We start from the raw sequence: 22,819 nt of genomic DNA, 5'->3' as shown, positions 1-22,819 counted from the left end.
TGGCTGACCCATCTTCACAGAGCAGAGAACACATTTCTCTCTCTGCTCTTGCAGAGTACATAAAGACCTAATACAGCAGATATTTCATGCATAAGCAAATGCATAGATGGTGGAAGAGTAAATGAATAGGTTAATGTACAAATAGAATGACTGCATGTTTAATTATCTTATATTTGTCTGGCCTGTGTTCTAGATTTCATCAGTTCTGACGACATCTCCAACTTTGGCTTTTTGCATTATGTTGTTTCAGGTTTTGTTTCTTTTGATTTAAAGTAAAAGTACAGGAAACCAGTTGTTTAAAATACTTTTAAAACTATAACAAAATCTAACCCCATTTATAGTCAAATAACTTAGCAAAAACATACAATAATTAGTGTAGCTGTTTAATGTTATACACAGTATTTTAGGGATTATTTTTGTACACAAAAAAAGCACAATTCAAACAGCCTTTCATTTGTAAATCCCACTGAAGTTGACATGTAAAGGATTAGCCGCAAGTATCTCCTCTTAAACCTAAAGTACAAAGAATAACATCATTCTGGCACTTCTAGCAAATGGAAAAAAAAAAACACAATGGAAAGTACAAAATCATAAAATAAGTGTGCCACAATGTACTACAGTAATAAATCTGTACAAGAAAACACTAATTGTTACAATAAACAAAAAAAAAATAAAAAAAATAACACACAATACTAAGTGTGCAGTATATGGCATTGTGCAATACAGCAGCCTGCGGTTATGGTAAAATGAAGAAATTATCATTTTAGACACTACCATGCTGAACAACATAAGAAGTTCACAGAAAGCATAATATGAAATACGAGTTATATAAAACTACATGGACATACCCCTTCAAACTATTTCATGACCAGCACCGACAAATGCGGGAATATTCATGTGTATGTTAACAAAAACAGCCGACGGTCATAAAGAAAAATCTACTTAGACGTCCCATTGATAGAAGGCTTTCCAACCGTTTCAAACTAAATCCGCAATCACTAAAACTGCCAATATACTAAAAAAAAAAATATTAATAGCAACACACAATACTGTATGATGTGTTTCGGTTTTTATGACATAAATACATGTTCTAGCAGCAATTAAAAAGTCAAAATGGAGAAACAAATATGCTTCACAGTATGTAATGACAGGTGCAAAAAAAATGATTAAGAAATGAGATCGCTGATTCTCAGAGCAGAGGAAAGTGTGAGGGGAAATAAAAGTGCAACAGATTTTAGGTTACGTTTTCAAACGTTTTTTGTTTTGCAACTTGACCTTAGTAATCTCCGAAATGCAATGCATGTAAACATGTTACTGATAACTAATAACCTCCAATGATCACAAAACTTGTCAGCCCATTTGTAACGATATACCTGGCAGAGATTTTGGCTCTCATAATACTGCTGGTGAATACTGATGTCGGATGAAAACAATGGATCCTAAAGGCCAAACTGGGAAGTCCTGCCATTTCACCACGGTGAGGATAAAATGAAGTCCCACTCAGATTACAGGATTTATCAATCAGACGTAAGTGCATCTCAAGAAATTAGGATATGACTTAAAAAAATTGTTGCAGTAACTGAGTTTAAAGAGTAAAACTCCTGAATTATATAGATTCATTAAACACAGAGTAATGTGTTTTAAACCGTGATTTCTGTCAGTTTTGATTATTGCCAAGAACCAGCGGATAATCAAAATAATTTCTTCTCAGAACATCATAATATGACTTCTTTTTTTTTCACAGAAATGTTACGCCATCTCCATGGTATTCATCAACCCGACACTCACAGTCACCTTCCAGAAGGAGGGTGAGGTACCAAAAGGCATTTTTGAAGAGGTTGGCTGATGACAGAGTGCAGTTTCAAAGCATATTATTGGAAAGTTTGGTGGAAGGAAAAGTTGTAGAAAAGGCTGCACATACAATATTAGGATATCTGCCCCCTACAGAGGATTGTAAAGAAATTAGCTGTGGATTACCACTTCAGACAGAACTTCAATAGCCCCCACACAGACATAAGGATATGTGCAACAACTGTGGCATTCCTTGTGTTACGGCACTCCTGTGCACCAGAGATGATCTCAGAAGCAACTTACCCGGGCTAAAGAGGAAAAAAACCTCAGGACTGTCATTTTAGGTGAAAGTAAAATTTGCATTTAACTTGGATATTAGGGTCCCAGAGCGTGAGGTGAGACTGGGGGAGCACAGAATCTAAGTTGCTTCAGGTCTGGTGTCAAGTTCTCACAGTCAGTGATGATCTGGGGAGCCATGTCATCTGCTGAGCTTGGTCCACTGTGATTTCAGAAGTCCACAGTCAGCACAGGCATCTACAACCTTTTAGAGAACTTCACGCTTCCTTCTGCTGACAAAGCTTCATAGAGATGCTGCTGTAATTTTCCAGTGGGACTTGACATATGCCCACACAGCCAATACCTGCCTCAGTGACCGTTGTTTTACTGAACTTGATTGGGAAACAGGCCCAGAAATAAACAACTGAAATGTTTTACTATGCAAGCAATGAATCTATATAATATGCACGTTTTTACTTTTTGAACTGAATTAGTGATATGAATTACCTTTTTGATGATATTCTAATTAATTGACATGCACCTGTATATCCTGATCCAGTGAGGATGACTGGTGTCAGTGACGGTAGCGCTTTAAAAACTAATGTCAACTAGCTCCTTTGTACTGCTTATAAAAGGCATGGGGGGAAAAAAACATGACCAAACTAAGGCTTGGCTTTATGCCATCTTAGTAGGACGGAGGCATTGGGGCCCGGCCATCTACGCTCTACAGTCAATGGCTACCGAGTTACCGCGGCCGGGGCAGCTGAGCTCCCTTTTAATTGAGGCTGCAGCAGTTCAAATAACTGATGGTTTTACCCTCGCCAGGCATCGGGGCAGTGTCATTGTTGTCGAGCTTGTTCTGCTTGGCTTCTCGAATGAGTTCGCACGCCAGGTCGAGGAAGAGTTTCTCGACGTTGTCGGACTCTTTGGCCGACGTCTCCAGATACAGCATACTCTGAGCCTGAGCGAAGTCTTCGGCCCTCTGCCTGAGAACCTCTCTCTTGTCCGCCAGGTCTATTTTATTACCTACAGGAGAAAATCGAAACGGGCAGAAAAAAATCAGCCGACTAACATCGCGGACATCAGGAAACATTATTCTGAGCAGCACTCCGACGGAGCTGTGTGCAATGAGACAGATGGGCACGGAGGTGTATGTGTGTGCCCGCATGTGGGGGATGAATTTCAACAAAGACTGAGTGGGAGTGCTTTATTCCAGAAAAATGATGTCAGTTTTCCTAGAAGTAACATTTCTTAGAAAAAACACCAACTAAGACATATTGCTTTTTTTAAATAAATCTCTTCAAAATGGGTTGTATTGGAGTTTTGGTCGTTTCATACCATTTTGTGCCATTTACCCCTGATTGATCAATTTGTTACCGCCAGGGTGATGCTTTGCACCGGGTTTGACAACCAGTGACTTAAAATACTTTTCTAAAGCTACTCGTTGTCTACGACGTTCAGTGAGAAGTTGCTCGGAGTCATTTGGGTTTCCTCCGAATTCCTAATCTGTCATACAAGACTGAACTGACTGAAAAGGGGATCTGAAAAAAAATTTTAATTATGTGAGCTACAGCCCGGAGTTCAGAAAATAATGCACTATAAAATGAAATTACACATGATTAATAAGCATTTTTTAGAAAATAACTTGTGAGACAATTGTTTAAGTACGTGGCTATGACATGGTTTGACATGGAAGAAGGAAGGGAAGAAATGCACGTAGGTACAAAGTGGAGATTATTAATTGGAAAATAGTTGATTTGATCTGGTGGTATTAAACATAATCGGTGCATTGCAAAACAGGAAAGGCCACCCTGCATAAAAAGTAGAAAATGTGTCTTTCTTACCGACTAATATAGTCACCACTTGGTTGTTGGCATACTGCTCAATCTCCTTCAGCCACTCTGGAAGGCACCTAAAGGAGTCCTCACAGGTAATGTCATACGTAAGAATGAGGGCATTGGCACTGCGGTAGTAACTCTGAGTAATGGAGCGAAATCTCTCCTGTCCAGCTGTATCCCATATCTGCAACTGGAAAAAAAAAAAAAAAAAAAAAATCAAATGACACAGGTAGTAATCAGCCACTTGATAAAAAATGAGTGGAGCCTTCTTTGACACTTTGTAAATCTCTCTGTAGTTTGTCCGTACCTTGACCTTCTCCCCATTGATTTCCACTGTTTTAATCATGAAATCCACTCCAATAGTAGCCCCTTGTCCAGGTGGGAAAAGCCCCTACAATTTGAGTAGTTATTTAGCATCAAAACTCTTACATTCGTAATTTGGACAAGATCTACAACATAGTGGCAAAACACATACCTGAGTAAAGCGCCGGACGAGACATGTCTTTCCAACCCCAGCATTTCCTATGAGAACGATTTTGAACAGGTAGTCATAGTCTTCCATGCTCATAATAACCTGGAGAGAAATCATAAAGTTCAGCAGAGAAAGATACAACATTGCTGTAAATAACGTGGCTTCCATGTGGACTCGTGGTCCTTAAACTTTTCTGCATCTTGTCATTTTACAATCACAATCTTCAATGTGTTTACAAGGATTTTAAGTGATAGAACAAACCAAATTATGACTGTAGAAAACAAATTATTTTCATATACAAATGTAAAAACATATGGCCTGTATTTGTATTGGTTACATTTGTAGATTTGCGGTTGTTGGTTGTATAACTAAAGCTAAACAACTTTTTCACGGTGTCTGTCTACATACAGAAACATGTTTTGATTTCTATCGACACAGACAGACAGACAGACAGACAGACAGACAGACAGACAGACATGCCCAGGTATATATTGTTTTATCTGCCATAACAGCAATATTAATCTTGGATATCATATTTTCATACTGGTACCCAGGTTTCCACTTGAATCTCATAGAGAATCTGTGTAGGCAGCTAAACAACAGAGTGGTCGCCAGGAGGCCTTGCCACCTCAAATACTCTGAGCTCATCACCAGTGTACCAGTGGAAACATGCAATAAGCAGGTCAACAATTATAATAAGGGTATTGTAAAGCTTTACAGCAACCAAAAGATGAAAATAAAATTATTTTTAATATAAATATTTTAGCGGTGTGGATATATATATATATATATATATATATATATAAACCATCAACATTAACAGCATTGTTAGTAAAACACCATCACACCTATCCTCCTTTATGCATGTGGAGTCGTGCGTGCAAATTAAATCAATCACTAATGCATTTTAGACAGGCAAACTGTTGCTTACCCACACTAACCTCTGACAATGTCTTCCACCGTAGTTTTTTTTTTTTTTTTTACATTAATTAACAGCTTAAGCTTGCATGCAATGTGAACCTCTTTGCCGTGTCGTGGAGTTTACTAATCCGTTATCATTGTTACATCCAAACCCCGTGGGCCGCAGTTCTTCTTTAATCCGATCTCACATTATAATCCGTGTCGAAAATGATTTATCATCAAACTAACTTGATGCCTCATAGGGCGAAGCTAGCAACAGTAGCCCCCCCTAGCAAAGCTACTCTGCGATTCTAGCCATTTTGCCAGCAATCTGCAGATGCAGGAGAGGAGAAAAATCCCAGCCGGAGCAGCGCATCAAGGCAAAAAAAAAAGCTGTTTGCACTTACCAATAAACACGGGGATATCCCCGGATTTAGGAGTGCTTGGTATGCATAGGTGCGGCTCTTCAAATAGGCAAAGCTGCCGCTGCTGGGCAGGGCATAATTCCCCCGGCTGAGTGCTGTGTCCAAGGCAGCCCAGTAGCAACAGCAGCAGCCCGTCTGATCAAGGAGAAGGGAGGAGGAGGAGGAGGAGAGGGGAATGCACTCAATGATGTCATTAGCTTTACATCCGCTCGTGGACTGCTAATCAGCCAAGTTCAACGCCGCTTTATTTAATAAACTAGATGCGTTTCTGTTTAAAATATTTTTTATGAGTCGCTTTTACTTTATTGCAAATAGGTAAACCCAGGCAGGCAGTAGTTATCAACAGCCGCTCTTACAGTGAAGGTTAACTGTTAGCGTACCACAAAACGAAAAGAATGGTTTCGTCTTCTTGTCTTTGTTGCTAGGAGACGTACGTGACCGCGTCCGCCATATTGTAAGTGGCATGTTCTCGTGAACAAGCGCAACTGTGCTTGGCAACAGGATTGAAAGAAGCGCTGCATTTTAAGTTAAACCAGTTTTGATTAAAAAAAAAAAGTATATATACATTCTTAATGCAAATTATGGTGATCACCGAGTGAAATTGCGGAACAATGTCTGCTAATCAAAATTAAAAGTATACCACATTGAGCACATTGTGCACTAGTCTTAATTAATGATGAAGAAATTTACTAAATGAGTAAAAAAAAAAAGTAGGTAATGTAGTTTTAGCAATTTTGTAATTTTTAAAAAGTTTGTGTAGCTGAGTGCTTCATTCAGTGCTTTATTTACAGGGTGAAATTTTACGTCTTTGATCTTGTTTTAAATATACTTATACTTTTAATTACGATAAATATTGATGCTAGGAATGTGAATAAATATCATTATAAAGAACACCATTTATAACGATACAACGAACAATATTTTTATTAAGGAGTCAGCATTGCTTCAAAATGGAAAATTAGGCGGTGACTGGATTTATGTTTTGTTATAATTTCTCAATAGCCCTCCTACATTTTTTGCGTTTCTTAAAAAGAAAAGAAAAAAAACTAACGAATAAACAAAACAACACTCACAATATGGCAGCACAAACATACGCAGATATCATTGGTGGAACCACAGCAGTCGTTGTTTGTTGTACCCGGACGGTTCTTCGGTTTGGACCCCCCTGTCCTTGATTTCCTACGGGGAGGTGATTGCTACAAGCAACAAGAGCACAGGCCAAAGCTCGCCCAGAGAAGCTACTCTTAGCAGGCTGAACTTGCCGTCATGGGGTTTGTTCCAGACGAGGGAAAGTCGCTCCCTCCACCCGGGATCGTGAACAGGAACTCGGTGTGGTTGTCTGGTGTCGGCTGGGTCTCCGCGTTGCTCCACAATGCTATGAACCACAGGCCGCCCCTCAAGTCAGGTTAGCATTGCTGTTCCTGCTTTTTGTTGTTGTCTGCAGAGATATTGGACAGCGCATTGTTTGGTCTGCCTAATGTTTAACATCAACATTTGTGTTCGTTTTAGACCGTCGATGGTGTCATTTTATTTGTGCATATTTTCTGTGTGAAACATGTTTTGATTTCCACGACTCCAGTCCGGTTTGCCCCACTAGCCAATCCCCTATGCCCAATTTGTTTCTGCATGGTTCCCTTTTTGTACCGTTAAAAATTATTTTGGAACCCGTGTGCATATTACTTATCAAATTATTATTTTAGAGTTGAGGGTTTCTATTGATTCATGGTGGTAAATAACCAATACAAAAGTCTAAATCTCCCGTAACGTATGTTTATTTTCCAAAGCAGGGTATTTTGGCTCAGACCTTAAACTGAATATTGTGAAACATGACAGATTATGATGATTATGACCACTAAAGCCAATTTCTCTCAGTTGCAGTCACTAACATGCACACACTGGTGGGGTTAAGTGCCTTGCCCATGGGCACATCGATCTGGAATCGAACTCACGACTTTCAGGTTGACACTCAACTACTGTTCCCACTGAACCCCCGCTTCCAAACCATTATAGCTTTAACCTCCTGCTGTAAGACTTTGGGTAACCTGTAATCACAGTTGCTTACAGTGAACTTTACTTATTGGAACCCATGAAAACTACTTTGCCGATGTGGGTATGCGGCATCTCCATGCACACGGCTCCATGTTGTACCTGAAAAAGTTGGGTAAGAAACTAACAACTCCAAATTACAATAGGGCAACATGCCCAGAGTTCAAATTGGCATTTTGACTCCAGGTCAGCTTATTATGCCGATTTTTGTGCTCATGCGTTGCCATTTTATCTCGTCCTGCTTCCATTTCGTTCCAGTTTCTGACCCATGTGACGTAACCGTTTTATACTTGCTTTTTTTTTTTTTTTGCGATGAGGCATATTCCTTTTAAATTTTTAATCTGCTAACCTCGCATTCTCAGCAGCAACTTGGAACCCGCTGAAGATAGTTAACTTATTGTGCTTTTTTCTTCTTTTTTTTTTTTTTAGGTGTTCATCGGCAGTTCCTTATGGCAACTGTTGGCTGGTTCCTCGGGTATCATATCACAAAATATGAAAACTACATCTATGCCAAGCTGGACCGAGACATGAACGAGTATGTTAAACTTCATCCAGAGAGATTTGAACAGAAAGGTTAGTCACGTTTTCCCAGTTTCCCTCATTTTCATTAATGTTCAGAAAATGTTTTAAAATGCCACTGACGTATGTGTGCATCTGGTGGTAGACACATCCTTTCTGCCTAATGATACTTGTCATCAATTTATTATCATTAATTGTTGGGTAATTGTCTGCCAAATGGGTAAATGTGTTCTATTGTAGAATTCTAAATCTGATTGAACTCATATTTTAAATAATTGATCTCTTATTTGTGTGCTAACGCTCTGTCTCTGTTTCTTTCATATCCACAGAAAAGAAGACCTTTGCAGAGATTGTGGAGCCGTTCCATCCTGTGCGCTAAGTCTCATCATGGGGACAAACCGAAGGAAAGAGAGGACAGACTCTTTTATTGGGCAGCCTGTTTGTTAAATCTGTCATGTATTGTGAGCTATAGAGATGTAAATAAAAATAATACCCAAGTTTCTAATTTTCTTAATGTAGTGTTTGAAAAGTGACACCATAATGTTTTTTTTGTCTTTTCTTTACAAGACATAAGATTCTTTAATGACTCCTAGTTGTTTACTAAATATTTTTTGGAGGCTATACCAGTTGAGCTTTTACTGGCCAAGACCAATTTCCAATTTAAAAAAAGTTTTACCAAATATTTTCTTTTGAAGGTTTGCAATACACAAACCTATTCTAATTGGAGCTGCACCAATTAGTTAAAGTTAGCAAATTAGCTGGAAATGTTAGTTTTAAAGTGCTTAATATGTAAAATAAAAATAAATAAGAATGTCTTTTAACTTGATTATTTAAATTTGATTAGTTAAATGTCTTTAACTTTTAAATTGAAAACCAGTTCCGGAAGCGTCTACGCATAATCTGGGATCAAATAAGTAATATTTTTCTGCTGGATGCAATACTATTAAAGTACATGTTGTGTATACCTTTTTCTCTTTTAAGTTTATTAGAGTAATTTTTTTTTAATTGGTAAGTCAAACTTTGAAGGCAACTGCAAATTGGTATCAGTACAGAGTGTGACAAGACAAATATGTGCTGCAGGTTCTTTGTTCGAGGTTATTGTTTCCAAATCCCGCAATAGGATTAAGGGATTTGAAAATTATCTCCATTAATATCTCAAAACACATTGCTAATTTTGAACTGATGCTTAAGTAGACAACAGCAAAAAAAAAAGAGGTATGTGGATGAAATTCAAGCCAGGAAAAGGTGGAAACTTAGCATGAATGCATTTAAAGATCAGTAAAAAAAAAAAAAAGAAAGAAAAAAATCTAATTTTTCTCTACCTCACCTGCTGATCAGTGACTGAGGGTTGCATCACTGACAAGGCAAGGCAAATTTATTTATATAGCACAATTCAGTACAAAGACAATGCAACGTGCTTTACATAATTAAAATATAGCAAAATAAAACAGAATAAAAGCAAGTAAAATGTAGATAGAAAAAAAGAACAAAAAAGTGATGATTCAGTTATCTAGAACAGTTGAAGGCAATCCTAAACAAATGTGTTTTTAATCTTGATTTAAAGGAGCTCAGGCTTTTCGCACCTTTACAATTTTCTGGAAGTTTGTTTCAGATAAGTGGAGCATAGGAACTAAATGCTGCTTCTCCTTGTTTAGTTCTGGTTCTGGTTCTGCAGAGTAGGCTGGAGCCAGAAGACCTGAGTGGTCTGGAGGGTTGATACACTGATAACAAGTCTGTGATGTATTTAGGTGCTAAGCCATTTAGGGATTTATAGACTAACAGAAGTATTTTAAAGTCTATTCTCTGAGATGCAGATTACTGATTACAAATGCTTCTACCTTCTGTGCTAAGAGTACAAAATGGCTACTCATTACCAACAAATGAGACGCTACAAGTTGTCAGTTTTGCCCAAGTACATTTATTCCATATTCAGTAAGTTTAAACTTTCAGCTCGCTTAAAACCTGCAGCCGTGAGAAACACGTGGCTTAATGTCCACAGACAAATGCTTTGACATTAGTTTGTCAATCCGAGTATGTCCAAGTATTTCTCTGTGAGGCTCCGGGTCTTCTTTGTGAGGTCGCTCATCACAGAAAACAGTCCTCTCAGATGGAAGAGAAATAATGCTTCAGAGTCGGCGTCCAGGAAAGGTTCCAGGGCCTTGGTGGTGGTGGTGTTGGTGTTCTTCGTCTTGTGATCATCCAGGCTCACCAGGCTGCTCTCCGCTGTGTTTCGAATGGCCTTCAGCATCATGTAGTTGGCATAGAGATCTCTGCAGGTCTCGTCCGCTGCCTCACAGTCGGAAGGGACGTCTCGCAGCAGGCTTGGCAAGAGGATGGTCTTCTCCATGTCGCTGACGGCCGAGCTGTAGCTCTTCAGCGTCAGGAACAAGCTGTTTCTGTTGAACTTGGCTTCAGGAGACTGCATGGTTCCAGTGGAGGTGGACGGCTGGACCTGGGCTGTGGTGGCAGACAGTTGGCATGCAGTGCAAAGCTGCAGGGAGAGGCTGCGTTTTAAACGACGAGTAGAGGTGGGTTGATCAGTGTGCTTACGTAATTGCATCATCCGATATATTTAGGCAACATATGGGTGCTATTTGGAGTCAACCCTTATCTTTATTTACTTTGAACAACACACAGAGTCTGAGACTTTCTAATTTTTTTAGCTGCAAGCACCAATATGTACCTCTGAAATCATTAACCATGGCGAGCATGATGTTTGAATGACCTTAGAGCATGGGCAACGAGTTTATATTGACCCAAATCTTCATTTTGCAAAGAAAAATAGCGTGGATAGTGTTTAAAAACTAAACTTGAAATATAAGAAAAGAAAATCCAGGAAGTCACTGTGCCTGGAAGTGTTTTTAGGGTTGTAGACAGTCCAATGTATGACGTTGGGATTTTAAACGTGTTCTAAACAAATGTTAGTGTTGTGCTATTTACATGTTCACACATTCAACCTTTTTATAATGGTAAAAACCTGCTTTAAATAGTGACAGAGTGACAAAAACACATGATGGACACGAACAAGTCAATTACCTTCACTAAAAAAAGAACAAATGCTTTGTAATAGTTTAAACTGGTCACAAGAGGGAAACCTGGAGCTCTTTCAGATTAAAAAAAGTCTTAAAGTGATAGTTTTGGATTTTTTTTAAGTGAGGTTCTGTTCAGAGATTAAAAGTAGCTAATACCCTACCCTCAGTTGGTACATTTCTTGGCATCTGCATCAAATCTAAATACAGAATAGTTGGTCCCAGAAGCTGAAGCCAGCAGCTAGTCTGAGAGAGTATTATTATACTATATTTTTTTAATGGGCTCCAGATGGTGTCAAAAGAGGGACTTTCCAAGGATTCCATTTATGCAAGACCCACAACAGACACAGGAATAGAGTCACATGCTGCCTCCTTTCTCCATTTCCTCTGTAATAAATTACCTAATGTAAAGGGGACAATGGTTTAGAGGTTCATTAAATAAATTGCTTTTGTGATTGCGATGAAGTGTTTAGGATTAAAGACAGTAGAAGTCTGCTGCGATCTCAGCCCATCTCTGACTACTCGTCAGCTTCAGCCTCCAGATTCAACAAATCTGGATTTATTGCTAAATTAAAACACCGGAAAATTCTCTTCTTCAGCTAAAATCACTATTCCTTATGACCTGACTTTAAAAAGCCGTTTAAATTGTATTCACAGACTGTTTTAAATACTAATGTTGATACCTCTTGCAGACAGAAAAATAACAAATATGTTTGTTTCAAATGTTCCGTATTTCTAGCATAATATTGCCTCAGATTCACATTTGAACAGAACAATGTTGTAAACAAGAAGAAGAAGAAGAATAAGACACTCAGATATTTCATTTCAGCTTTTGCAGGTTTAAACAAGAAAGTTTCACACCCGGATTTCAACCTGGACCATTGTATCGTCTAGTCTTTTAAAAAGCGAAACAATTTTTCCATAAACATCGTATGGATCATAAAGGCATCGCTGTCATCTCAATAATGGCAAAACATGCTAAAATATATGACATGTCCTGTATGTACATGTCCTGCGCCTCTGGCCACTGTTTCAATTTTTAACCCAAAGAACCAACAATGAAAAGGATCCCGGCGAGTAACCGAAGCAACAGCTGCAGTCTTCAGCTGAGCTGTTAGGAATTCAGTGTAATCTCAATATGTTTGCTTTGAATTGAGAATACAGTCAAGGTAAAATGCATGGAAGGGCAGTTCAGGCTGACAGCTCTCATTCTGCATATGAAGACATCAGCACTTCATTACAAGCTCGATGAGCTGGAATTGTAATTAAAGGGAATTTCCTCCATACTTTGCACAGACTGGAACCATGATGGTAACCATTCCCAGAATCTCTTGCAAAAATGTTATACTCTTAACTCAAGACTGTAAGTAAAGCTTTGCAGGCACCGGCAGAGGAAATGAAAGGGATTTCTCTGCCATCTAATGTGCTGTCAGAGATTGTGTTGAAATCTTTCAGTCTTTTTTTTTTTTAATAGTGCATAATTCAGCAAAAATCCATTTTGGTGAATTGTATCTCAATTCACAGCATTCCTCCTCTGACCCTTGATTATGATTTCCAAGACATTTGTGAGATCCATCATTCTCGTGAGCATGTCCATGATGTCAGGATGCTCCTTTGCTCCGCTGATGAACTCCTCCAGCGTCAGCTCGCCTGAGAAAATAGCAATAAAAAGTCAATATTAGGCATTTTGAATATTACTGTCTTTATATATAATTAAGAACAACATAATTAAGAACACCTTAATTTCAGGTCATGGAAACTTTGAGTCACTTTTGGTTAGACATTAGTTTTTTTTTCTTTTTTCAAAAGCCATTAAAACGTTTAACAATCTTCAGTGTATTTTATTGATTATGTGCAATACCGACTTAAAGTTGTGCATATTTCCAAAGTGGAGGGGAAATAATGTATGGTTTTCAACACTTAAAAATCTGAAATGTGTGGCTTGCATGTTTATTCAGCCCCCTTGTAGCTAATACCATCAAATCCAGTGCAACCAGTTTCTTTTTAAAAAGCTGACAAATTGGGAAATAGAGTCAATTAATCAAACTATATTTGTGGCCTTCAGCACCATAAAGACCAAAGCCACCAGGCCCATTGTTACTCTGGAGGAACTACATTCATCCACAGCTCAGGTGGGAGAATGTGTTGACAGGAAGACTATTAGTCGCAAACGCTACAAATCTAGTCTTTTTGGAAGAAAGAATTCCTAAAAAGCCCAATTTAAAGTTAGCCACATTCCATGAAGCTGACGCAATGAACACATAGCAGAAGGTCCTCTGGACAACAGAGATCAAAATGTAACTTGCTGGTTTGTATAGAGAATGCTACATGTGAAGGACCCCTAACTCTGCACATTGCTCTGAACAGACCTTTTCTTATTTTGAAACATGATGGTAGTGGCACCTGAGAGGAGATGGTTTTCTTTTGGGACAAGAATGCTGGCCAGAGTTTCTGGGAAGATGGATGGAGTTAGATATGGGGCAATCTTGACAGAAAACCTGTCAGATGACTGCCAAAGACATAAGACTGAAGGTAGAAGTCCACCCTCCAGCAGGACATCAACTCTAACCACAATGCACTGGTACACACTTGGCCAACCAGCACAGGCAGATGAACACTTATTACCATTTAAGGAGATGTTTTTCCTGGAAAGCCAAAAATCATCTTAAAATGTTTAATGCAGGGTACCTCACCAAGGATTTGTCTTTCATTAACTGTGGCCTTTGCTTTCATTGTAATTTCATAGCGAATAGGACTGAAAAAAAAAATCCTGCAATCTTTTCTCATTAAATCATTTAATTACATTTAACATAGAAGAAAGGGTTACCCTTCATGGCTCCTGGGAAACTGTCTTTCTTTTTAACAACATAAACGCAACAGCCCCTTTTATGTGATTTATTGATACATTTTCTACAAAAATCAAATTACCGTACTTTGTTTGTTTCATTCAAATATCAAAGATTTAGTGTATTGTTGAGAATATTACAAAAAAATCACAAGAAAACTATTTTACATCTTGGAGTTTGCATAACGTGTGTTTTGGACACCCATGGTTCAGCTCAAAGCACGTTTATGGCTTAGAAAGGCCTAATAAACAGTCGAGACCTAAATCCATTTGAGAACCCACTGCCATATAAAATAAAGTATCTTGAGCTATTTTTTTTGCAAATAAGCATGGATCAAAATATCCCTTTTCTAGATATGCAAAGCTGGTGGAGACGAATGTCAGAAAATGTCAAGGGAAAGGTCGTTCTACAAAGTATTGATTTAGGAAGGCTGAATACAAATGCATGAAGCACTTTTCAGATTTGTAAAGGGAAAGTAATAATGATGACGATCAACTCATGTATACTTCACCTTTCACGTCTCAGCTATGCACTACATTGTGTAGATCTGTCATATAAAATACATAGAAATGTATTTTTGTAACATGACAATGTGTGAAAAAGTACATGGGCTATGAATACTTTAGTTATTTATCTATTACCTTCTCCTTTGACGTCAATCTTCTCGTATATAAGAGTCACAATCTCCTCTGGGGGGATCTCATAACTTCTGGTGATATCTTGAATAGCCTGTAAAGGACATTTCACGGCCGCTGTTAAAGCTTGTGGTAGATTATCAGTTTTGCACAATACAGTGATCACTAAAACAAAGAACAAGCCAGGGGCCTTAACAAGTAAAAAACTGGTTCTATCATTTCTTTTTATCCTAAAATGCACATTAGATCAAAGTACATTTCACAATAAATACATAATGACTCAATAAATAAAGTTGCAAGAATCTGACTTGTGCAAGTTATTTAGTCTGTGAGTTAGATAAGGCAATATTTAGCCTGCTGGTGATGTAAGTGGTGCCCAGATTAGATGTCATGTCCAGTTCAGGATCTGTTAATAGCCGCGCTTTAAGGATTCAAGGACGCAAGCTGCCATGCTCTGCATGTGCTACAATCTGATTGTGAAACATTATTGAAGAACAAACCGTACCTTGAATATCGTTTCCAGTTCATCCTTGTCAATTTTCCCATTTCCGTCTTGATCAAAAAGCTTAAAGTACCATTTTAATTTCTGATTTACTTCTCCCTTCAGCAATAAACTTATAGCAGCGATGTACTCCACGAAGTCTAAATAGCCATCCTGGAGGGAAAGACAATAAGGACAACGTCAGCATCCACTTGTGTGCTGGGCGCTCAGTGTTTTCCTTAGTTAAGATCTTAGAGTTCAGAAAAATCATTTTGTATTTTGTTGCAATATAGAGAAACGTTACTCTATAAAATAAATGTTTTCCACCCACACATTTCTAGGGCTACTCTCGCTATCAACTGACAGCAGAAATGTCTTTTCTCACCCCATCCATATCAAAGGTAAGGAAAACCTGGTCCACATAGCTGCTGGCCTCCTCCGTCATACCGTTCATGTCAAGCATCGTCTTCAGCTCAAACAGAGTGATGAGTCCCGATGGCGATTCCCTCATGAATTTTGTGTACCAGTGGTGCATGTCCTCCTCCAAGACGTCATCCAGGTTTGAGCTGTAGGAACCCATCGCTCCTCCTTTAGAGGACTGTGATTTTTCTGCCGCGGATCCTGCCGAGAAGTGGCGGCGAAACCAACGGCGGGAGAAGATGTTTGACCGACAGCACCTGAAGCACCTTTGATTTCTGTCTGAAACTCAATGTAGAGTCCGCTCCTAATCTTTAAGCCCAAAGGAGAGATAACGCTTTAATTGGATGAGTGCAGCCTTCCAAGAACCTCAGGACTTTGAGTAGAAAACAAAAGCGGAAACGATTAGCATTATCTGCTGTAACTGAACTTCATTGGACTGAGGGGTCTAGAAGGTCTCTTATATTTACTCTGTATTTATTTTTATATTTACTCCGTTTTTACTGTAACTATTTACTACTATAAATATCTAATATATTTGTAAGCATTAGGCTATCACTGATGCTCAATAGGTTAATTTATGTCAATTCAGTTGCTCTTTGTTCTTGTATGACTGTAGGTTATGCATTTCCCTATAAAGATTACCTCCCTAAAACTCTGATGGGATATAAAATGTTGCACACACATCCGATTGGAATCTGTTAAGATTGTTTTATTTTTTTCAGGGGCAACACACAGAAAACAATAGAGTGCCAGAAATAGTCGAAATGATTGTTTGGATTCTCTGAGCTTGATTCTGAATTTATCGCTTTTAACACATTGATAAAATGAAATGTTTGAATCTCTTTATCAGACAAGAACCTGAGGATCAATAAAGCAGAATTTCATACAGTACCTTGCAAAAGTCTGCTAACCTCTTGACAATTTTTTTATAGAGTTATTTTACAATCCCAAACTTCATAATCATGTGGAGGAAAATATTTAAAAGTTTAGAACGAAAAATTAGAAAAGTCTACCGTGTATTTGCTTTTAGCCCCATTATCTAAATACGTCTATATAATAATCCAGTGCAACCAGATGCCTTTGGACCACACCTAATTTGTAAAAGAGGGCTTATTGTGTGTGATTTAATCTCTTTATAACTGCAGCTGTTTTTTGAAGTTCTCTGAGGTTTGTTAGAGAACAAACAGCATCATGAAGACCAAGGACCACAACAGACAGGTAAGGTCAGCTGGAGTTAAACTAAAGCGGGATTAAACTATATATTTAAAGTTTTGAACATCTTATGGACTATTCAATACATAATGAAAAAATGGAAAGAGTTTGGAACAACTGTAAATCTATCCAGACATGACTATCTGTCTAAACTGATAAGGAGAGCCTGGATCATAGCCTGGATCAGACCATGCAGATGACCCTTGTGACCCCAAACACACAGTCAGAGACTGGTTTATATCAAACTATAGTGTTGTGCAACAATAGGTTTGGTTTGGCTATGAATAACTATTAATAAGTGTCATTTTAATTAAAATGACCGTGTCAGGAAATAATGGGTGAAACTTCTCATTTTCTTTCATTTACTTTTCTAGGAATACCTGCCTGGTGAAGTGTGTTATTATACAATAGATGGAGTAAAGTCTCTATGGTGTTCTCAACCAGCAAATACCGCACACATACTATGCAGAATAAACACTAACGACTTCTTTCCAAAGTTCAAGATTTTATTAAGAAAATATTTCAACTTCTAGGTAAATTACTTTTGTCAGCCATCTCTCACTAAGCTACTACCCTTCAATTTAACTAATAAGTAAAATGAAAAGAATAAACAAAGCCCATAAACTATGGAAAAACAGAACAGATAATAAAACTGACAACAATAGCCAACTAAATTATGCCTTTATTTAACAGTTCAGTGTGTTTATGTATGTTAAAGAACCAGGGTTTGTTTTGTGGAATTAGGAATGAGGTTAAATTAGCTGCTCCCATCGAATCGGTTTGGGAAAAGGAAGGACATTCTGCAGAACTCTCCAAACTGATTGGGTGAAGTGACACCTAGTGCCTGCCTACCAAAGGTTGGTTTTAGCCAATCATGATATCAAATTAAAATGGAAACAGCAGGCGTCATGAGAAACCACAACAAAGTAAGCTAGTCAAGACACTTCTTGACAGGAGGCACGATGTTTTTAAGGACTATACAGACATATTTTGTGCCGTTTGCTGAGACGAGATGAAAGGGAAACATGGATAAAATGGAGCAAGCTCCCCTTATCAGACCCTAAATAAAGTTTGTTTGAACTTTAAATGCATAACTCAAAGCAAATTTTGTAACATCAAAGCTCAAAGACCTGTTATTATTCACAAAGTTAAGTACAATGACATAAACAAGATTTAAATTGTGTAAATTGTTTTATCTTAAACTAAAAAGAGGGAGAGAGAGATAGAGAATAAGGCTCTGTGCATGCTTTTATACCTCTATGATTAAACAGCTGAAACCGTTCCTTCCTGACAGCTGTCTTGGATTTAAGTTAATACTGTGTATTCTGGGATTTATAATTTTTACCAGTTCCATTTGTTCTCTTTCTAGCTCAGATGTTATTGTCCCTCCATGGCTGAGTCCCGACAATATTCACTTCTTAGAGTGGCCTAGTCAAAGTCCAGAACAAAATCTAGTTGGGAATCTGGCAAGAAAATAGATATTAACAGATGCTCTCCTTACAATATGGCTAAACTTGAGTTATTTTGCAAAGAAGATTCTGGATTCTGGATGTGTGAAGCTGATAGAGACTTAGCCTTAAAGAATTTTAGTGAAGGAACTCTGTATAAAATATTGTCTCAGGAAGGGTGATCACAAAGCTGTTTATAACAAAAAAACAGGGTATTTTTCACTCCACTTCACAATTATGCACCACTTTGCATTGGTCTGTCACATTCCTATGAAATTCATTGGAGTTTGTGGTTGTAATGTGACAAATTCCAAAAGGTTAAGGGGGTATAGATACTTCTGCAAGGCCCTTTAGGAAATAAAAACATGTTCACAGCAGCTTTCAGAGAAGATACTGCCGTTTCCAATAAAGCTATCAAAGCTCAGTGAGCTCAATGGAGTAAATCTGGCTTTGGGCGGCTGACAATTCTCAAAATAGGATTGAGAAGATGGACCACCACAGGCACAGCCCGGTAATGTCTATTAACCTATTGGATATACACAGCCAGAGTCAATGGTGAGCTTGCACTGCTGCCAAAGAGTCACGCACGTTCACGACAATAATTCAAGATGACCTGGAGTAAATCAGGCAAGTAGAGTCTGACAGATTCCGACTAATATTTAGCTCAGTAGAATAATGGACTGCACATTGTTTAGAAGTATTAAAACAGTTCTCAAACTGATGGATAGTGAATGTAACTCTTCAAAGAACATTACTGTTGACTTTGCACCCTGGCGTTCTGTTAATGCACAGGAGATGTCTCCAAATTATCCAAACGCACAAGTTTCTCTTTTGAAGGAGACATTTCTTTGGTGAAGCAGTGGCGACACTAAGGGGAAGAGTTGCAAAGGCCAACCCTTCTAATAGTCTCCCACTGGCCAGGCATTAATAAATGCATCTTTGTCATGCATAAACTTAAGATGGGAAAAATGAGTTGAAGAATTAATTTATGTGTGCACAAATATGCTTTATATTTTTATCCCCCTTAATTTTTCACCGTTTTGAATTCCTGTCACTCTAAACACTCTGAACACTCTGTCATACTCTGGCCTGTGGACCAAATTTAGCCTACAGTGTGCTTATATTTTAGGGTAATTCCAAATGTCTACTGGAGCTGCAGATGGCCTCTGTATTTTTATGTCTACTTCCACTGTAATTTACTGCTATACAGTCACTATTACCGCAGAGGAAACCTTAATTTTTTTTTTTCCTTTTCTCAAAATCACACACACACAATGTAATTTGGATTGAATAGCTGCCATGAGCTACCACACAAGAAATTACAAGGCAGGACACACAGGTACATTATTACAAGAACAGAAAGAGAAGTGGTTTCTAGAGTAAATGTCCAACATTTATTTAAAAAGAAAAAGAAAAAAAACGATTTGAAAAATTGTTACTGTTAGGTGCCAATAAATCTGTAAATCTGGATGGGAGGCTTTCCAAACAAAAGAAGCCAATATAACACTGCAGGGTAGGAGGGACATGTGCGTGTATGTTATTATAATTAATCTAACAGTCACAAGAACGTTGTTGTTTTACATGAAGAACTTGGATGTGCTTAAAACCGTTAAAACACTGATTGTATGCGTCCATGGATTTCAGGCCACAAAATTGTGTAGGCACTTTTCGTGTTCGCTAATTAATAACAATGTTATAGTAAGATATCAGAGGCCGTTTGTCTGCGTCCTCTGACATTTTCCCGTTCTCTACCTCATACGGGTCGATCCCGACAGCAAGGATGCAGGAACTGGCAGACGGGAACAGGACCAGGACACGAGCAGGAACAGGACAGGCATGATGGTCAGAGGACTGATGATGAACCGGTAACCATGGACAAACTGAGGTGAGTTTATATGGTGGAGTTAGCAGGTGGAATGAGTACATGGTGATTGCAGCCTGACAGATGTTCCTAATCAGGACTGCACTGGAAACGGAGCGAGAAATGTTCAGTATGCAGCCTTCAGACTCCATCATGACACCACCTTCTTCTGCACTGGAAGTCAACTAAAGCTCCGTCCAGCACTCAGTGGCTCAATAACACAGCCTTTTTTAGAATTAGAGATTACATATTACATAGATTTATTTTTAGGTATGTATATGTGTGTATTTCTATGTGTGCATATATGCGAATATAATTTCATTCTTAGTTACATACTGAAAAGCTTAAGGACTCTATTCAATTAATACATACAACTATGCATAGGTATTTATATTTGAATCTTCTGTTTTTTGGTTCACCCCAAAGTTACAGGAGGTTGACTGCATGCCTCACTTCTCAGTCTTCAGTATCCACAGTATTTTTGTTGTGCTAATTTTACTCATTTTAATTTGTGACACGGATGGGATATTATTTTTGCTGTAAAAAAGACACCTGTTTTCTGTTGTAATGTGCCCTTACTCCTCATAAAAATAACAAAAGACTCTCCCACTATTGTTCTTGGAGATTATAACTGTGCAAACCTCTCAAACAAGCTTTCAAACCACAAACAGCATCCCTCTTGCAGCTCTTGGACTCTCTTTTAACCGCCTGCTTCATCTCATTTGATCTTACAGACAAAAACTAACAATCTTAGTTAGTTATGACTGTTAGGAAATGGACTGATGAGTCAAAGCAGATGTTACAGGCCTGCTTTGGCTACAGAGAATGGAGAGTTCGAAGCATCATCCACTGACCTGAGTACATTTACTGATGGTGAGCTGTGACATCATACATCAGTTTTTTGTGACGACGTGCGTGCAGACGAAGGCCTTTTGTGTATATAGTAAAAGATAAACCATGGGTTTTTCCTTCACATCTGAGGAAGCTCTGTGAGACCAAAGAAGAGGCTTACAGCAGCGGGGGATCGGGCCCTGTATAAGCAGGCCAGGAACAAACTCACCCAGGAGATTAGAGCAGCTAAGGGAAGCTATGGTGAGAAGTTAAAAACCAGCGTCCCAGGAAACGACCCTGCTACAGTCTTGACAACATTGCAAGCTGCTGGAGCTGTCCTGAAGTCAGACAACTTTAGGAAGAGCTGAGTCCGCTCTTCATGTGAGAGAAAATCTTTTCACACAGACATGCAGAGCCAAATACTGTCAATAAGGCCCATGCAATGTTCTTGAGACAGATTCAAAGCTTTTATTGTCATTATATGTGTACACAATGACAATCAATGCATACTGTGTAATTTGTTAAAAATAATGCACCAGATTTTTCAGACTATGAGTCCCACTTTTTTCATAGTTTGGCCGATCCTGCGACATATAGTCAGGTGCAACTTCTATATCAATTGTAAATGGTAACTCATACTGACCAACATGAACCAAGTAGGAAACATTACTGTCTATACCCGCAAGAGGGCTCGCTAGGATTGTTAAAACTATATGGTCCACCTTTACCACTTAAAAATAATTGAAACATTAAATTATAAACAAAGACAGAACACGTTTGTATGTTGTTTCGCTGTTTCAGTATGCATTCACGCAGCAGAGCATTGCGTGGTGCAGCTCGAAAGGACCCAGACCACGACAAAACCCTGTTATTGGGTTAATAACAGCTAGCGCAGGTCTGTTGTCCCGGCAGTTTACAACTTCGCTGATGCACGTAAGCTTTATGTTGCTCTGAAACATCCATGTCGTACTGTTAGCTTAGCATGTAGCACCGCTATGCTCACGGACTAATTTAGCCGAAATTTTGACAACTTTCAGCGTAACGGCCCATTACGCTGAAATGCGCTGACGAGAACATAATGAGTTGGACTTGGTGGCTTGTTATGTCAATTTAGCCTAATCAACCTCCCAGTATGTTCCATGTTATTCAGCCGATTGTGGATGCAGCTGTGTAATAGAATAAATTGCCTTAGCAGATCAAATGCCAGGTTTTACTCTTGGACTGTGTGAAATAAATTTCTAAATAAATGAGACTTATAGACTGGTGTGACTTATAATACGAAAAATACAATAAAAATTTAATACAAGAAAGCCTAAAGGTAGTACATGAGATGCTACATATAGTGTAGTATACCATCGTAGGTATGCTCGATTGCAGGTATGTTATTGTCGGTTCATAAACTTAATGGCGCTATAAAAATTGGAGGTGTAGTCCAGATTGTTTTACAAGCTGTCTGTATTGGTGAGTCTAGCTAATTCTATCTGGTACCGCTTAAACTCTCTCAACAACTCTGGCTCCTAACCCATCACCAGTGAAGTGACGTTCCATGTAAGAATATTAGGTCAGGAATAAGCATTTCGGAGGAGAGTGTAAAGAGGCTTGGGTGAGTCAGCTTTTCCAAGTCTAAGGCTATGATTCTTGCATCAACTTAGAAAATCGCAAGAGATAATGATTTCCTTGTCTACTGGTACTGTTTCAACTGGAGGACTGCAAAAATTACAGATGGTTGTTTTACATTCTTGAAAATGGAGGATTTTTTGTAAGGCAAAGTCTGTGGTAGAGCCTAAAG

At 38.5% G+C, this 22,819-nt stretch overlaps 4 protein-coding genes across 4 annotated transcripts; 1 reads left to right on the top strand and 3 right to left on the bottom strand.

Annotated features, from left to right (window-relative positions):
- Positions 1–369: 369 nt before the first annotated feature.
- On the bottom strand, positions 370–5,866 carry rab30 (RAB30, member RAS oncogene family). Its single transcript, XM_012875252.3, has 5 exons — positions 5,685–5,866; positions 4,381–4,479; positions 4,213–4,296; positions 3,912–4,095; positions 370–3,093 (listed from the first exon to the last, which is right to left on the bottom strand). The coding sequence occupies exons 2-5, from the start codon at positions 4,471–4,473 to the stop codon at positions 2,843–2,845; spliced, it is 612 nt and encodes a 203-aa protein (XP_012730706.1). The 5' UTR covers positions 4,474–4,479; positions 5,685–5,866; the 3' UTR covers positions 370–2,842.
- A 978-nt stretch (positions 5,867–6,844) lies between these two features.
- Positions 6,845–8,769, top strand: ndufc2 (NADH:ubiquinone oxidoreductase subunit C2). The gene is made up of 3 exons (XM_012875246.3): positions 6,845–7,107; positions 8,178–8,321; positions 8,597–8,769. The coding sequence occupies exons 1-3, from the start codon at positions 6,969–6,971 to the stop codon at positions 8,644–8,646; spliced, it is 333 nt and encodes a 110-aa protein (XP_012730700.2). The 5' UTR covers positions 6,845–6,968; the 3' UTR covers positions 8,647–8,769.
- A 1,396-nt stretch (positions 8,770–10,165) lies between these two features.
- Positions 10,166–10,963, bottom strand: thrsp (thyroid hormone responsive). Its single transcript, XM_012875245.3, has one exon. The coding sequence runs from the start codon at positions 10,828–10,830 to the stop codon at positions 10,282–10,284; it is 549 nt and encodes a 182-aa protein (XP_012730699.2). The 5' UTR covers positions 10,831–10,963; the 3' UTR covers positions 10,166–10,281.
- On the bottom strand, positions 10,166–16,628 carry guca1c (guanylate cyclase activator 1C). The gene is made up of 4 exons (XM_012875211.3): positions 15,644–16,628; positions 15,283–15,432; positions 14,784–14,871; positions 10,166–12,946 (listed from the first exon to the last, which is right to left on the bottom strand). Exons 1-4 carry the CDS (start codon positions 15,836–15,838, stop codon positions 12,810–12,812), a joined length of 570 nt encoding a protein of 189 aa, XP_012730665.1. The 5' UTR covers positions 15,839–16,628; the 3' UTR covers positions 10,166–12,809.
- Positions 16,629–22,819: the final 6,191 nt, after the last annotated feature.

Source organism: Fundulus heteroclitus, chromosome 18, assembly GCF_011125445.2.
Source record: "Fundulus heteroclitus isolate FHET01 chromosome 18, MU-UCD_Fhet_4.1, whole genome shotgun sequence".
Lineage (NCBI taxonomy): Eukaryota > Metazoa > Chordata > Actinopteri > Cyprinodontiformes > Fundulidae > Fundulus > Fundulus heteroclitus.
Note: the sequence above shows the minus strand (reverse complement) of the source record. Positions and strands in the feature narration are given on the sequence as shown.

Coding starts and splice junctions, on each gene's coding strand:
- rab30 (XM_012875252.3), bottom strand. CDS start 4,473: ATGAGCATGGAAGACTATGACTACCTGTTCAAAATCGTTCTCATAGGA. Junction 4,096..4,212: donor TCAATGGGGAGAAGGTCAAG/GTACGGACAAAC, acceptor TTTTTTTTCCAG/TTGCAGATATGGGATACAGC. Junction 3,094..3,911: donor AGTGGTGACTATATTAGTCG/GTAAGAAAGACA, acceptor TTTCTCCTGTAG/GTAATAAAATAGACCTGGCG.
- ndufc2 (XM_012875246.3), top strand. CDS start 6,969: ATGGGGTTTGTTCCAGACGAGGGAAAGTCGCTCCCTCCACCCGGGATC. Junction 7,108..8,177: donor CAGGCCGCCCCTCAAGTCAG/GTTAGCATTGCT, acceptor TTTTTTTTTTAG/GTGTTCATCGGCAGTTCCTT. Junction 8,322..8,596: donor AGAGAGATTTGAACAGAAAG/GTTAGTCACGTT, acceptor TCATATCCACAG/AAAAGAAGACCTTTGCAGAG.
- thrsp (XM_012875245.3), bottom strand. CDS start 10,830: ATGATGCAATTACGTAAGCACACTGATCAACCCACCTCTACTCGTCGT.
- guca1c (XM_012875211.3), bottom strand. CDS start 15,838: ATGGGTTCCTACAGCTCAAACCTGGATGACGTCTTGGAGGAGGACATG. Junction 15,433..15,643: donor TTACCTTTGATATGGATGGG/GTGAGAAAAGAC, acceptor CTTTCCCTCCAG/GATGGCTATTTAGACTTCGT. Junction 12,947..14,783: donor GATTGACGTCAAAGGAGAAG/GTAATAGATAAA, acceptor CTATTTTCTCAG/GCGAGCTGACGCTGGAGGAG.